General features: G+C 41.0%; 1 protein-coding gene across 1 annotated transcript in view; it reads left to right on the top strand.

Moving 5' to 3' along the window:
* Positions 1-4897, top strand: part of ppp3r1b (protein phosphatase 3 (formerly 2B), regulatory s1ubunit B, alpha isoform, b) — a 44294-nt gene extending 39397 nt beyond the window's left edge. Inside the window, exon 6 of the mRNA XM_050043826.1 lies at positions 620-4897. Within this exon, the coding sequence (XP_049899783.1) occupies positions 620-667 (48 nt within the window). The 3' untranslated portion in view covers positions 668-4897. The remainder of the gene's footprint in view (positions 1-619) is intronic.
* Positions 4898-15855: the final 10958 nt, after the last annotated feature.

The following is a 15855-nucleotide window of genomic DNA, read 5'->3' as shown; positions in this document are numbered from 1 at the left end:
TAGAAGCGAAAAGATTAATTTGCTGAGAGAGAGGCAAGACAATAAATGTGCCATGAAACCAAAACTAGGAGCTAAAACAGCTAAAAGGCTCCATAGAGCGTCGTGAAGGACTAAATGCACAAGCTGCTATTTTTAAATATCCCATGGAGAGAGACTCTCACTGCAGCCTGTTCTATTTTGTTCTGAAAATGTTGGCGTGCAGCCTCGTTCTGTGGACGACAAACCAGGTAAACCAGGTACAACAAAGCTCTGCAGAGCCGCCAGGTTCAGAAAGGAGACAGAGGCACAGTGAAGGACTCAGAAGCTGGCCACTGTCTGCTTCTCTGTGAGCCAGAACTATCGCTGCAGTGGAGGAGGATCACCAAAGTCTGTAGGATTGATTGTCTGGGCATCACTAATGTTTGAAAAATATTTAATTGCATTCAATACAATATTTGTTGAAATATTTCAGTGTGAACCAAAGAGGTGGACCATCAGCCAACACTGTCTTTAGCTTGACTGGTGCAGCTCTGAACTTGTCTGTTTACTCTCCCTGTTGCTCAGTAGGACTTTAATGAGCTAAACGCTATAAAAACGTGAAATCAAAAAATGTGACCTCACTTCCTTTTATCTTCTCCAGGTCGTTGGTGGATTAGACATTCACAAAAAGATGGTGGTGGACGTCTGACAAGTTTATTTTTTCTTCCTCCATTTACTGAAGATCTGCTTGAAGACGTCGTCCATCAAAACGCTCAACGAAAGTATTTTCTCTGTGAATCTCCCCTCCCCCCCCGCCTCCCTCCTTCCTCACCCTCCCTCCCCCCCGAGCCTTCTGAAGCCAAACTCTCACCACGTATTATCGAACAGGAACTCTCTGTGACTCGTCGCACTTTAAAAGCTGACGGACGGCTTTTTAACGCAGAGCGACGGTTTCAGTTTGGTGGAGGAAAGCTGGAGTGTGTGTGTGTCTTTGAGTGTGTATGTGTTCTGTATGTTTTACTGGTTTTTCAAGGTATGTGGGTTTTTTATATTTATTTTGGTGTCATTGGGTTTTTTTTCTGTGGAGAATCAAAGGAGTCTATCTTACAGAGAGTGAACTTTAGTGGGTGAGTGTAGTTAGCGGTGATGTTACTTGATTTCAGAACAACACAAACACAGCATGAAGTGCCAACAAGAATTTAATGACATGCAGTTGAATTACAGGTAAAAATCTGTGTCTTTATTTTCGAGATGTAACTGTATTATTGAATGCATTTATCTTACTGGAGTGTTGCATTATTTACACTTGAAGATCTGCTTCATTTCACAGTCGTGTTCGGCTACATTTTGTCAGAAATAAAGAGGGAGATTGGGCACTACATGTTTTTAAAGGACAGACTTTGGCTTACATAAGCGCTCATATTTGCTTTTTTTTGGCACTTTTGTGTTAAGTTGTAATAACGATGTAGATATTGACGTGAACTTTATTTACAAGTCGGAAGTGACTTATTACATAACTCTGGCATGACATGAACGCAGCATACCGTCAGGGACGAGCAACTACTGTTTGAGAGTACTCTATGAAAACTGCTTCACACATGTTTGTAGATTTACTGCAGAAATCTCAACACACAAAACTCTCAGCTTTGTGGAATAAAATCCGACTTGTTGCCGTTTGAATTCAGCCACGAAACGCTTGTCAAGGGTTTTATATTTTCTGTAAATCTGAAGAAAATTAAATTAGTAAACCTGCAGAAATTTAGATAATTATCATTAAAGTGGAAATAGACAAGTTTTCCCCTTCCTAGCATTTCTAAGTTGTCGCAAAGACAATCGGATCACTTTCTGTTTTCCTTAGAGACGACCAACGACCGCAGGATGTGCCGCGCTTTGTTTCCCAATGTTACTTTGGTTGCATCACTGTTCACCATTTCTGCTACTGGGGATAATCGCTGCAGAGAACTGAGGAAGAGTTACCGATAAGCCTCATTTCCACCAAGCACTGCTTCATCCGTGTCTATAAGCGCTCAGAAATATGGATGAAATTAACGCAGAGTCCGGACAGAAGGATCAGTTTCTGTGTCTAACATGGAGCATAAATTAAACCCTAACTTTACACCGGTGAATCTTTAGAAGAAGGCAGCAGGTATCTGTTCCTTCAGCAGTGTCTGACTGGGGTGATGTTGTTGGACTGTTCTTTAACATGTTGTCTAGATGAATTATTAGACACAGCTTCTGCACGTTGGAGACGGGACGCATTAAAACAATTCACACAATGCCACGAAAAAAAATTTGCAAATCTCTCAAAAATTCTCACTCCGCTTATAATATTTCAGGACTGTCTGTCCCTGTTGGTGAATTCATCCGCAACACTGAGTAAGCAGGGTAACGGCTGCACATTAGGTTTTCGTTTTTTAAACAAGGCAAGCCAAATGTTGCCTGCATGCTCAGTTTTTAATTATAACATAGGTGTATGTGACAGGATGTGATCGAGACTGTTCAGGTTCCGAACCAAAGTCTGAAGATAATTTCCATCGCAGACAACAAGTCTCCTCTGAGGAAAACTTCCTGCGGCGTTCCCAAACTGTCAGTGCGTCATGGCGGGGAGAGCTGTGTGATTAAACAGGTTAAAGTGAACATGATAAGGCATAATTGTCACAGCTTTTAATGCACTCACCTGTAATAATCCATCCTCTGCAGTGTATCATCACACACTGGAGCGCAACGATGATGCACCTGGGGCACACTTAGATCAGAAGTGTGCCCCAGGTGCATCATCGTTGCGCTCCAGTGTGTGATGATACACTGCATCGCAGCTCGATGTGACGTGTAACACAACAGCGCCAGTCTCTCGTGTGACATAAAACATACATGTCAGCAGCGCTTTCTAAACAATAACAATGGCATTAACGTGTCAGTAACAATTATTTACCGTCCCTTTGGTATGGCGGCTGGTCTCGTCCTCTGCTTGGAGGAGCTCATTGTTTTGCCAAGTAACGGACATTCACAGCCACCGTTCTTCTTCTTTGGGTTAGCCACTAACTGCTATCAGCTAAATCTCCCAGCAGTGGGCAGCACACATGACATCTTTGAAATGTCACACCTGTGCCGGCCATGATCCCATCTCACAGGTGGTCCTATTTATATAGATACTGTTTCGGCGCTGTTACTACGTCCCATGGCGGGTTAAAGGTGAGACAACTCCCCCCATTCTGCGATCGTACCTCATATACAAAATGGCGAGGCGGTGCAATAGTGTAAATGGGGCGCAGTTGGCAGGGCGCACCTGACTGCGATTCTGTGGTTCTAACGGCACTAAACTTAAAGTCTTTGTTTGAAATGCTGCTAAAGCTACTGGGGGAAATGAAAGCGCCATCCTCTTCCTGTTTTGGTTGTGTACAATGGTCGACGCGCTTCCTTTGTGATGTAAAAGAGCCTTCATTTTACTGGAGGATCGTACGCGCTGGAAAACAGCACTGCGCAGTGAAAGCGATGTTTATAGGGAACCAATCTAAACGCAGATGTGTCATTATTCTACAGCCATGACATCGTGCAATCAGCATTTACGTCATAATAATTAAAAATACTTGTCTGTTTCCACTTTACGTCTGCTTTGTGAAAATTAACTGTAAAGCCACTGATTGTTGAACTCAGACTCTCACTTCGACTTTTAGTTTTTAATAATTCTGTACAAAGAAAGTACATATTGTTGTGTTTCTACTCCTGTAAGATTTCCTAAAAACGAGCTCCATCAGGGCAGAATGAGCAGAGACAAGACTGTAAATGATTTTGTAAACCAAACACAGTGATGTTGTGTCGTACTGAACGCAGCTCGTCTGCTTTGGACGTTCACTTCTTTATACTCCAGCTCTCTTTGGGAAGAAGCGAAGCCGAGGAGGATAAAAACAGAATGGCTGTTTAACCGCTAAAAGCTGCTGTACTCAGTGTTTAGTACACTGCCGGCTTTATTTACTGATGCTCTGCAAAAAGACTTTTCTACCTGAGGCGGAAGACTTGTGACGTGTTTGCATGACGTGTGATCTGATCTCCTCTTCTTCTTCTTCTTCTTCTGCCCGTCGCTCTTTGCATGTAGATCAGATTTTATTAAAAGCTCTTTAAAGCTTTATTAAAGGTCTTTTTTCAAAGCTGGTCTCAAAATTTAATGAAATGAGTGAAATGTCTTGCGAATGCAAATAATCTCCTCTGTGCATGCTAGTGTATGTATTACTGGTTAAGTTTGACCACTTGCATATTTGAATTTTTATACAGTTACACAATAAAATCTACAGTTTTTGGTGCATGTTCAATAGAAGTCATGAAGAATAGCTTCTTTCAATAGAACTTTAACCCTTAAAAAAAGTTTCTTTCACTGTTATAGTTTCATATTTTGAACGTGTGGAAACGTGTCAGGGTTGTGTTTTTATCAGATAATGTGTTCCATGGTGAGGATAAGTAATCTTAACATTATTTGTATTGTATTTCATTAATTTTGCATTTCAGAGTTTTGGCTCATTTCATGAAATTCAGTGAGACCGTGTTGGGTTTACATATAAATAATGGTGATAAATAAAAAAAATAAAAAAACATGAACATTTCAAGCACGTTGATGTTGCCAATAAAGGTTTAAACATTAAAAAAAAAATAAAACTGTAATCTTAAATGTTTTTTTAGTCGCCTGCCACTCGCTCTGTTTTAGGGATAAATCCTTTTTGTTTTTTTCTTTAGGTTGATAATTTTTTGTTTGTTATAAACAGTTAATATCCTGTTTGTTTAATCTGAGGTCGGTGCTGAAAAATCTTCTGTTGGTTTAAAGGGACGTTTGTGATGGAGGCCACACGGACTCAGTCTTAGATTTTCACTCCTGTTTTCATCTTTGCTGCATCACTGAAACTTCATACATGGAAAAATGAGAAATAAAGTGTTTGAAAGTTGTTACAGACGCCGTCAACTTCATGTCTCGTGTGTAAATGTTGATGTTTAAGATGTTTAAACTTCAGTGTGACGTTCCACTTGTGTTTATTACAAATCATGTGGTGTTACTCTGATTGTAGAGAAGACATGAAAGTTTATTATTGTGCAGTCCTGACAGAGTCTTTATGATCTGACAGTAAATTATGTGAGAAATGTTTTTGCAGTGGTGGAAAGTACATTTACTTAAGAACAAATTTGAGGTACTTGAGTATTTTTTTTCCTACAACATTATTCTTCTATATCTCAGAAATATTGGACTTTCCCACTTCAAAGAGTTTAAACACGTTTTTTTTTTTTATAAGTCAACTATTCCTGATTAGAAAACAATCATTAGTTAATAGTTCAAAATGAGCTCCACCTCAACCAAGCACAGCAGCAAAATCCTGCTTGTTTAATAATGCATGAGTCAGAATCATCTCGTGACATCATATATATATATTTTAATACTTTAACTGCATTTTACTGGTTATACTTAAAAGTAAAAGTCCTGCATTGGAAATGTTCGGTAAAAGTAAGAATCATTGTATTTTCACAGTGTGGTATTAGTACTTTTATTTAAGGAAAGTAACTAAATACTTCCTCCTTCACTGCTGGCAGATGTAGAAGCACATGAGAAGTATTTCTACTGAAGGAAGTTCAAGTACACACTTCTTTGTGAACTTAAACCACTTCAGTTACATGCACTGCTCTGATACGACCAGCAGGAGTCAGCGTGAGGCCACGTATAGAGACACAGTATATGGCCAAAAGTATGTGGACACAGTTTTATCCTGTTAGTGCCACTGAAGTTAGTCTCAAATCTTAATGCTCCAACACAATTAAATCTTAGAGATTGGTTCAGTGGTTTCCTGAGAGCGATGGTAGAAAGTAACTTTAAGTACTGCACTTTAGAGACAGTCAAATAAACATTAGTAAGCATTAACAGCTCTCTCTAAAATCTAGAAACTAGAGCGCTACAGCTTTAATATGTGATGTCATAGGGAAAAAAGTCTGGAGCTGCTCCATAGATAATGACAGGTGAACGATGTTTAGATCAGCGGCTCCCAACTGGTGGGTTACGGGTCAACTCTGAATGGACCTCAAGTGACTCACAAACGTGTCAAGTTTGTAAAGAACAATTTTTTTAAGCACAGTGAATTTCCAGCCCAGAGCTTTATTTTGAAATGCAGTTTCCTTCTGTAGAGGGAGTGACGACTGGACAGACAACGCAAACTAGCTCGAGGACGTGGCCAAATGCAAGTATGACGCTGAATAAATTAAACTGTGTGGACCGTGAGCTAATGACTAAGAGAAATCTGGACCCGTGGCTGGACCAATTGGGAACCGTCGAGATTACATACAAAGTCAATGCACAGATGTGATTAGACGCGATAGATGCGTAGGCGCGGCACGATAGCCACGAAATTCGCGTCCATCGCCTCATCGCTCGAGTTGAAAATACTGAACTTTTGAGGCAAATTCGCGTGACGCTGTGCCGCGAAAGCCAATCAGCGTTGAGATTCTCCCGATGTGAACAATAAACTGCTACTCACCGGAGACAGATGGACAGACGCTCCGCAGCTGAAATGGAGCGCCTGTAGTTGGTGTCCTGCCGGGAGATCCTGGCGCCAAGCCTCGCCAACAGGTCCTCAAACTGGGCCCCAGTCAGCCTGAAGTACCGCTGAAAGCGGCTATCATCCAGACGGAGTTCCTGGAGCAGGTGGTGAAACTCACCGAGCTGGATGCGCTTCTGCAGGATAGGGTGAACCCAAAAACGACGGCGTTTGGCCCTCCGACGCATCTGGGACTTCCAGAGCAGGGACAAAGCAGCGATGGTGGTTATCTCAGCCATGGTTGAGGAGAGAATGGAGGGCCAGATGTTGTTATTTAGTGGAAATGGGCGGGCTCGCTACTCGCGCGACTGGCGCGATAACGCAAATTAACAAAATGGTCCGGCGTCCAAACTCACGCGTTACATGTGGCGCGCTACTCGCAAGTAATTCACTTCACTCACGCCCGGTGTGAACGTACAGTTAGAGATAGGGGGAGGAGTCAGACATCTGGAGGGAGCTCAGAGTAGAGCCGCTGCTCCTTCACGTTAAAAGAGGTTAGTTGAGGTGGTTCAACATCTGATCAGGATCCTCCTGTTGGAGGTGTTCGTCCAGCTGGTAGGAGGCCCCGGGGCAGACCCAGAACACACTGGAGGGATTATATATATCTCATCTGGTCTGGGAACACCTTGGGGTCCTCCAGGAGGAGCTGGGAAGTGTTGCTGTGGAGAGGGACGTCTGGGGTGCTTTGCTCAGCCTGCTGCCCCCGTGACACGGCTTCGGATAAGCAGCTGAAATGGATGTATACTGGCACAAGGACAGTAGTTCGATTAATCAGAGCTATAACCGTAGCTGTAACGAGCAGCTCCAGACTTTATACCCTATGACATCACAAGTTTGACACCTTGTTCTCTGGTTTCTGGCTTTGAGAGAAAAGAGCTCATGTTCACAAATGTTGACTGAACCTCCCTCAGCCGTGGAAACAACATATTGGAATTCTCCAGTTGGGCAGCGTCCCCCTTTAAGTACAGTTTTAAGATACTTGTACTTGAGTATTTTCATTTTATGATACTTTATACTTTTACTTCACATCTCAGAGACAAAAATTGTTCTTTTAACTGCACTACATTCATTTCTCAATCTGAAGCTACTGGTTTCAGGTTATAAATACAAAATATAATAAATTAATATTGATGTATGATTATAGATTAACTGAGCGACAGTAAAGTGGATCAAACAGCTGCAACATTAAAGTGATGAACACATTAACGCATCAGTAACTCTAATCCTGTAATATAATGTAGAATATTCTGAAATGGGCCCCTCTGCACGATGAGTACTTTTAGTTTTGCTCATTTAGGTATACTTTGATGCTAATACTTTTGTACTTTTACAGATAAAACTTTCCAGGACGAACACTCTGCTGCTCTGGGCTTTATCTTGGTGGTGTGCTGCACACATCAGTGAGACTCCTGCACACTCAGTCTATCAGACCGTCATACACCAAATGTTGTATGCTCTGAAAATAAATCATGAGCACAGTGTGCATAAATAAATGGTTCAGGCAGCTGCAGATTGATGCACAAAGTTTTGAAATCAAAGATTCAACTTTCACATGAGTTTAATTTTCTGGTGTCCACATACTTTTGGCCATGTAGTGTGCATTATGTGACAACATCAGGAGGAGTTTGAGAGTGTTTGGAGACAGGAAGTAGCTCTGAAACTGCGACACAAGAGGCGATAAACTGAGCTATTCTTGAGAATATGCAACAAACATTCGAATAAAAATATGGAAGCATGTTTTCTTTATTGTTTTTCCCCTCATAATTATTATAACACATGTTAAATCATGATCAGTAACAAACACTGATGAGTGGCAGAAATAATTTTCCACTCTGAATGATCAAAAGTTGCTGAATTTTGATCATTTTGAGTTAATTTGTCACCTGATTTTGTCTTTTGATGAAAATATCTATAGGTTTGATCAGATTTTAAATATTTGATTAATTTCCATCAGTAAAATTTCAGACGTACTTTCACTGTTCAATATTGATATCAAAGCATCCAGACGATAACAGCTGTCAGCATCTTTACAAATCTTTTGTCATGGAGGAAATGTCCACATCCTGAAACTGATTCATTTTTCATGTTTGATACTGTTTTTTAACTCTCCAATTTTGTGCAACATTATTGTTAGACTCAGAGTTTCAGCCTCCGCTCACGTGACGTTAGAGGCCTGAATGTTTCCTAATCGCGCTGCAGAAGAAGTCGGCCAGTTGTTGCCGTCACTGCCAATTAAAAGTCTCATTCATACTCCCTCGACTGAGCCTCGGACCCTCGAACCCGCCGCCTCCTCATGGAACCTGCTCATCTGTTTGTGATTTGCACTCCAGATTTGTTTTCACACGAGCCGACATGAAAGTCTGCAGAGCCAGAGCTTCTAAAATGTCTCGAAATAATCTGCGCTGTAAAAAGCTTCATAAACACTGATCCTGGAAATGTGGATTTGCACACAGCAGCCTGAGCGTAATCACAGAGATGTCGGCAAAGACGACGCTCTTTTCTTTACAAAGTACGTAACAATACAAGAATCAGTACAAACTACAAGCTTTGACGTCGGTTGTTTCAGAAAGAACAAACTATTTGGACACAAACTGTGTTCACAGCAACAAGTACCAGAAGGTGGCGCTGAATGTTTGCTCAGATTTACTTGTTCTTTGGATGGTTTCTGATTTCAATTTAAGTTTTGACAAATTTAGATAAATTGCATTTCAAAGTTCTCTACGACTGCTTCTGTTCAGACATTTAAAGGAGCAGTGTTTAAGATTTAGTGGCATCTAGTGGTGAAGCTGCAGAATGCAACTAACTTAAGACCCCTCTGCTCTCCCCTCCCTACAGTGGCCTTTAGGTGAAGTAAAAACACAAACATCCCCATCCAAAGCCAGTGTTTAGTTTGTCTGTTCTATATATTACTAATATTTTTGTCCACTTTCACCACCCCTTGTAAAATTATTAATATATTACACAGCAGTTGTTATCTTTGCTCATTTTGTTGTCCTTTTCATAAGCTGTATGAATTTATCTTCCTGAACACAAAGCACACAGATATAGGTCAGGTTTATCATCATTTCTGTGTAACATAATAAATTATATTCTGCCAATTAAAAATATAACAATGGTACACTTTACTCAGAATTAACACAATCATTTATATACTCTCTGATTTGTGGGATATAGAGTATTCTGGCAGGACAAACCCTGCAAATCTGTCTTTAAATGATGCTGGAAACAGTTAAAAATACAGTTTTATGACTTGGATTTAAATCTAAATTCTCCCTGGTGTCTGTTCTGCTCTTTAAATTGCTGTTATTTAGCATTGTAACTGGTGTCAGCAGGGTTTCACAGAGTCTTAAATGACCCTGTACCAGTTTGTGTACTTGCTGTTTGTTTGTGCGGTGACGTTAACGAACGGAGGACGTCAGGAAACATCTCTAAAGTGAAACCTGTCCCGTCTCTTTATCAGCGTGGATGTCGTCTGTAAAAGCTGGACGGACACCAACCTGTCCTCTCACCTGTCACTATCCTCTGTGATTGGCCCGGGAATAATTAATGGAGCAGAGTGAGGCGGGGGGGAGGTGGAGGTGGAGGTGAGGGGGGAGGGGGGTCATTCAGAGTTCAGTGTAACTCTCAGGTAACTTCATTTCACCTGCAGGTAAGTGTCGACTGCAGCGGGTAAAAGGATCCGCCGTAAACACTTTCAGCCATGTTGTTGTTGGCGTCAGGTGAGGCCACGAAGCTGCTCACACACACACACACACACACACACACACACACACACACACACACACACACACACACACACACACACACACACCACACACACACACACACACACACACACACACACACACACACACACACACACTCTCTACAAGCGTGGGTGTGTGTGTGCATTTGGCTGTTCATGTGAACCAGCCACCCTTAATCTTGTTGTTTGGTTTTCTTGCTCTTAATGTTTAAACTTTGCTTCTATTAAAGCTGCATTAATTAACTTTTAACCACTAGGGGGCAGGAGAGCTCCACGTCAGGCTTTGAGGCACTTATATATTTACGTTTTAGTGAAAATGCATGAGTACTGAGCAAACGACTGGATGAACGAGACCTGGATTATACTGTATACGGTGTTTTGTATGTAGTTTTGCTGCTGTTAAAACCAGTCCCTGTTTACTTTAAAGGCCCCGTAGTAAGAGTTGGGGGGATTTAGTGGTGTCCAGCGGCAAGGACTGCAGATTGCAACCAGCTGAAACTTCTCCTGGTTAGAATTCCTTTAGTGTTCATTGTTCAGGAGGTTTTAACCAGGAGCTGAATTATCCACAGAGGTCTCTTCCTCCACACAACAAACAGACCAGCTCATTAAAACTAGCAGCGACGAAGGCCCCCTGCTGCATCGCTGCATGTCACTGTGTCTCAGCCAAAAAAACTGCACATGAACACACTGCAAAGACGACAGCCGACGGCCAACCAGCATGTACGTTTTGCACCTGTGTGAGAGGAAATAACTCTCCACACCAGCACATGGTGGTCGTCTGTATTCGTCATTCAAAAAGGGAAAAAGGAAGACTGTCTTGATGCTAGTTAGCCAGTTAGCACATTAACAACACAATCCAGTGTTGAAAGAACAGAGCATATTTACTGTGCAACAGTGAACAATAACACAAACCATTGGGAAACATTTCTGCTAAAGAGCTCAGTGGATAAAGAAAAATAATATGACGTTATGTTTTGTTTCGTTAGCTCTTTGTTTACTTTCCTCACTTCCGTTTCTCTTCTCGTGCACTGATCTGAGCTGCCCATCAGATTGATTTCATTTACTAACAGGCTGAAACAGGCATAACGTTCCTCTGCACACACTGTGATCACACACAGCTGGTTGGATATCAGCAAAGTTTCCCTGCTTCCCTTCACTGGTTCCTGTACAGCAGGGTCGGCCTTTGTTTCACTGTTATAATCATTACAAAGCAAAAGCAGCATGTGTATACATTCAGTAGGCTATATCTTCAGTAGCTAGCTAGCTAACCCTACACTTTACAGGGTTTGATTTTGGTTTTGGAACAGGGAAGAAACGTTTATCTTTTTCCAACCTCTCCAGGTAACGAGTATCATTAATACACGACGTGCCCAGGCACAACATTTAGCTCCACATCCACAAAACCAGCCTGAAAATCAAGGTGTTGTTGTTATACGTCTGGGGGCGGGACTTAGCAAAGGGTCAATTCTTGTGTAATTTTTTCATATCAGTTGCATTCACAAGAAAAAGTTCTTTTGACAACAAATTTTTAAATAAAATCTATGAGCCACAAAAAAATGAATAGTACATTAATCCCACACTGTGTTTATGAGAACTTGTTATTTATGTTATTTGCTGATCTATTTATCTTACCATATAAATATAAATTAATTTATTTGTTGATTAATGGTATGATGAATAGGGCTGCCTAATCGACTATTAAAATAATCGGTGACTATTTTAGTAGTCGACTAATCGGTTTGAGTCATTTTTCATAGAAAAGTACTATAAAGTACCCAAAAAAACTCTTATTGCAGATTCTTACGTTCAGATATTGGCAGCTTTAAAAAAAAACAACCTTAACCTTTGGCGTGAGTACGAAACAAGACATTAGATGACATCATTTTGGGGTTTGGGAGAGAGAGACCAACATTTTTCAACATTTTAACACATTTTTCGATAAAATGATTAGTCGACTAATCGAAGAAATAATCGACAGATTAGTCGACAATGAAAATAATCGTTAGTTGCAGCCCTACTGATGAATATATTGTATGTTTTAGCTGGTGGTTTGTTTTACCTTATCAAATCATGAATTATTACTTTGCAAATTAATTGATGAACCCCACAGTGTTGCTCTGTACCAGGAAACAACAAATCTACACAAATCCTCCTGTTTTTAGCCTGTACACCGACATTTTTAAATTGTTTTAATTTACGAGCAGAGCGTCCTGCACACTGTAAACATAATGAGTTACACGTTATTATATGTGATATAGTTTGGAGCATGCAGTGGGGACACAGCAGGAAATCTACCTGAGGTTAAATTAAGAAGCCAATGGGATTATTTCTTCCTCCAGACCGAAGATAATCAGAGCAGAATGTAAAAATTCGTTTAAATGGATGTTTACACTCATAAACATCAGTAATAAATAAATCCCAATGTGACCTGTGATGTCTGACACACGGCTCTGACCTTCAGGACTTTCACTGCCAAAATGAGCTACTTTATAATTAAAAACTTTTTCTACTTGGCAAAGAGAAAGTTCAGAGAAATTTCCTTTACAAATGGAGTAAAGTGAATCCTGGAGTACGTTTGGGACAAAGGCAGCGTGATTAAACCGAGGCAGATTACATCTGTGCGCCTGTGATTTGCAGCAGCGTGCTGGACTACAGTTACACACCTGTCTGCTGATAACGAGGCTCGGTTTACCTGCCGGGACGAAATATCTGCTCCATCAGACAGCTGCCAGACTGTTAATGAGGAGAGCTGACGAGCCCGGGCGGACCACCTGACCGCACGGGGACAGGTGACCCCCCCGTCCCTGGCTGATCTTCAGGTGACGCTGCTGCAGCCACATAATCAATAATCTGTCACTTTTATATCAATAAACTTTTACTTTACTGAGAGATAAATATTTAACCTGAGTGGTTCATGGATGGTTTTCATGTTATTTTCTTTATCAAAGTCAGTGCTCACTAAGTACACTGACCCCAGTGCTGTTTGACGTGCTCAGGGACAGGACTTAAGTATTTCTGTTTCAGTGGAGTCTGTATTTCTACTCCACCATATGTCAGAAGAAAAATACTGTTGTTTTTCTCTTTTACATTTATTTGACAGCTACAGCTGCTGGTTATTATAACGTTCATACACAGTTTTCCATGACTTTTTAAGGACCCATAATATAATTTTTTTTTGTCCCACTTGCTCAGCGTTTTTCAAACAAATCAGATTCAAACTGTATTCAGACATAATTCCAGGTAGCTGATATAAATCAGTCACATACAGCAGGATTTATACTTCTGCATCTAAATGACGCTGTACCTACGATGTAGTCTGACGTGCACCTCCCCAGAAAAGTAACTGCACGTCACAGTAACGCAGACCTCCTGTCTGTCTCTGTAAGCTGAAACCATTTCCCTCAGTGGAAACAAAGCTTTTATTTACTTCAATTTCACAGATAAGAAACAATAAATTGTGAAGACAATAAAGCCTCCACTAANACAGTTGTTTTGTCAGTGAACCTTGTGAGCTGTAATGGAGCTGAATTCTGTAACATTTGTTAAATGTTGCTGTTGTCCCTGGCTCCATATGAGCAGAGGAAATCTCCAGTAGTCGCTAGGCTGATTTATACAATGTAAAATGCCATAGGCTTGTGCTAATAACGTTAGCATGTTGTATTTGTGGGAAAATGTGTCCAGATTAAGACAAGTGTTTGTCTGTGAATGCTGCGAGTTATAGTGAAGCTGATTTGTGTACTTGTGTTTGAAACTGTCTCTATTAAGCCATGTTTAATGTGTTTTGAATCAACTCATGCTGACAACCTCAGAGAATAATTTTACTGTTATGTTGCATTACGTGGAAAGTTATCCACCAAAGATTTCATCACACACAAGTAAATTTCATGACTTTTCCCAAACTTCCAAGGATTTGTACTTCAGTGTGGTCCATATCAGTGGTTCTCAGATGGTGTGCTGCAGTTCACTGGTGTGCCGTGGGATTTTGTGATAACCAGCCATTATTATTACAATATTCACCTGGGCCTATACAGTAACTTATGAATGAATTTTAAGTTGACTGTATCAGTGTGTTGTGCGCACCCATTTGCTAATAAAGAGGCAAACTCTACAAGCTTGGCACACAGGGGAAGTTTCAGTTGGTTGCAATCTGCAATGTCACCACTAGATGCCATTAAATCCTGCTGCATTTTGTACAGATCAGTCAACCAACCATTAAAAAGTGTTTTCATAGATGTCTGAACGCCCGTCACAAACTGATCTGAGGCTCTTTGCTGTGCCTCTGTATCACATGAAACATCCAACAACAAGACCAAAACCAGAGATGACATCAACAATAAAACTTTAATCGGTCAGTTAAAGTGCTTTACAGAAAATCAAGCGAATAAAAAAGAAAACTGCACACAGCTGGGTGAGAACAGTGACTCCTCGTGTTCATGATCAAAAAAGAAATCAATCTGAATACTAGAATTTCTTAAAGGAAAAGTCCGTCATTTTGGAAAATCCTTTTGTTGCCTGTCCAGTGTGTGGTTAGCCTAGCCTAGCACAAAGACTGCGAGCAGGGGGAAGATGCTAGCCTGAAATTTAACTGACATCCGTCTTTTCATCTGACAGAAGACAAATTACCTCCCAAACCACTGGACTAAGTGAGATGAGAAGTTAGACACTGCTCTCATGTCTGTGCGTTCAGTGCAGAGCTGGAGTCAGGAAGCGGTTAGCCTAGCTTAGCATAAAGACTGGAAGCAGGGGGAAACTGTTAGCGTTGCCTCTGTGAACTTTAGAGGTGTTGCTCGGTGTTTTTTTTTTAACTTTGAACAGAGACAAGCAGACCGTTTCCCCCTGCATCTTGTCTTTATGCTAAGCTAGGCTAACTAAGCCCTGACTCCAGCTCTGTGCTGAACACACACAAAATCCTTTTACACTATCTGTTCAAGGCAGGAATATCAGGCTGTTATTCCGTATCATCGTTCGTTATAAAAGACACAATCATAGAACTGGGGGAGTTGTCTTGCCTTTAAGCCGGCAGCGGAGGTAGTGACGATGCCGAATCTACGTCTGAGTAAAAGGGACAGCCAGCAGGATGTGACTGTAAAATAGACAGTGGTGACATATTGATGGTGTGTTATGTGTGTGACCCACTGCCAGGAGGTTTAAAAAGAATTTCGTAGCAGTTAGCAGCTAACTCAAAGAAGAAGAACAGCGGCCGAAAATATCCACAAATTGGGAAAACAATGATGTCCAGGAGCTTCTTACCCTCCAAGACGAGATCAGACGCCATATAACAGGGATGGTAAGTGATTGTTGTTGCCATGTTAATGCCATTGTTGCTGTTTATAAAGCGCTGCTGACGTATATGTTATATGTCACATTAGAGGCCAATGCTGTTGTATTAATGTCACGTCTGTTGTGCCTCATTTGCTTCTGCAATGCCAACATGCTGTTTAAAGGGAAATTTCGGTTTATTTCAACCTGTCTCCTATCGTCCTAAATTTGTTTCAGGTGACTAGTGACATAAAAATAATAGTTAGCATGTTAGCCGTTAGCCTAGATACAGCCGGGGCGCATAGTAGCGTCAGACCTGTTAAAACGTCA

Source organism: Epinephelus moara, chromosome 5 (assembly GCF_006386435.1).
Source record: "Epinephelus moara isolate mb chromosome 5, YSFRI_EMoa_1.0, whole genome shotgun sequence".
In the NCBI taxonomy this organism is placed as follows: domain Eukaryota; kingdom Metazoa; phylum Chordata; class Actinopteri; order Perciformes; family Serranidae; genus Epinephelus; species Epinephelus moara.
Note: the sequence above shows the minus strand (reverse complement) of the source record. Positions and strands in the feature narration are given on the sequence as shown.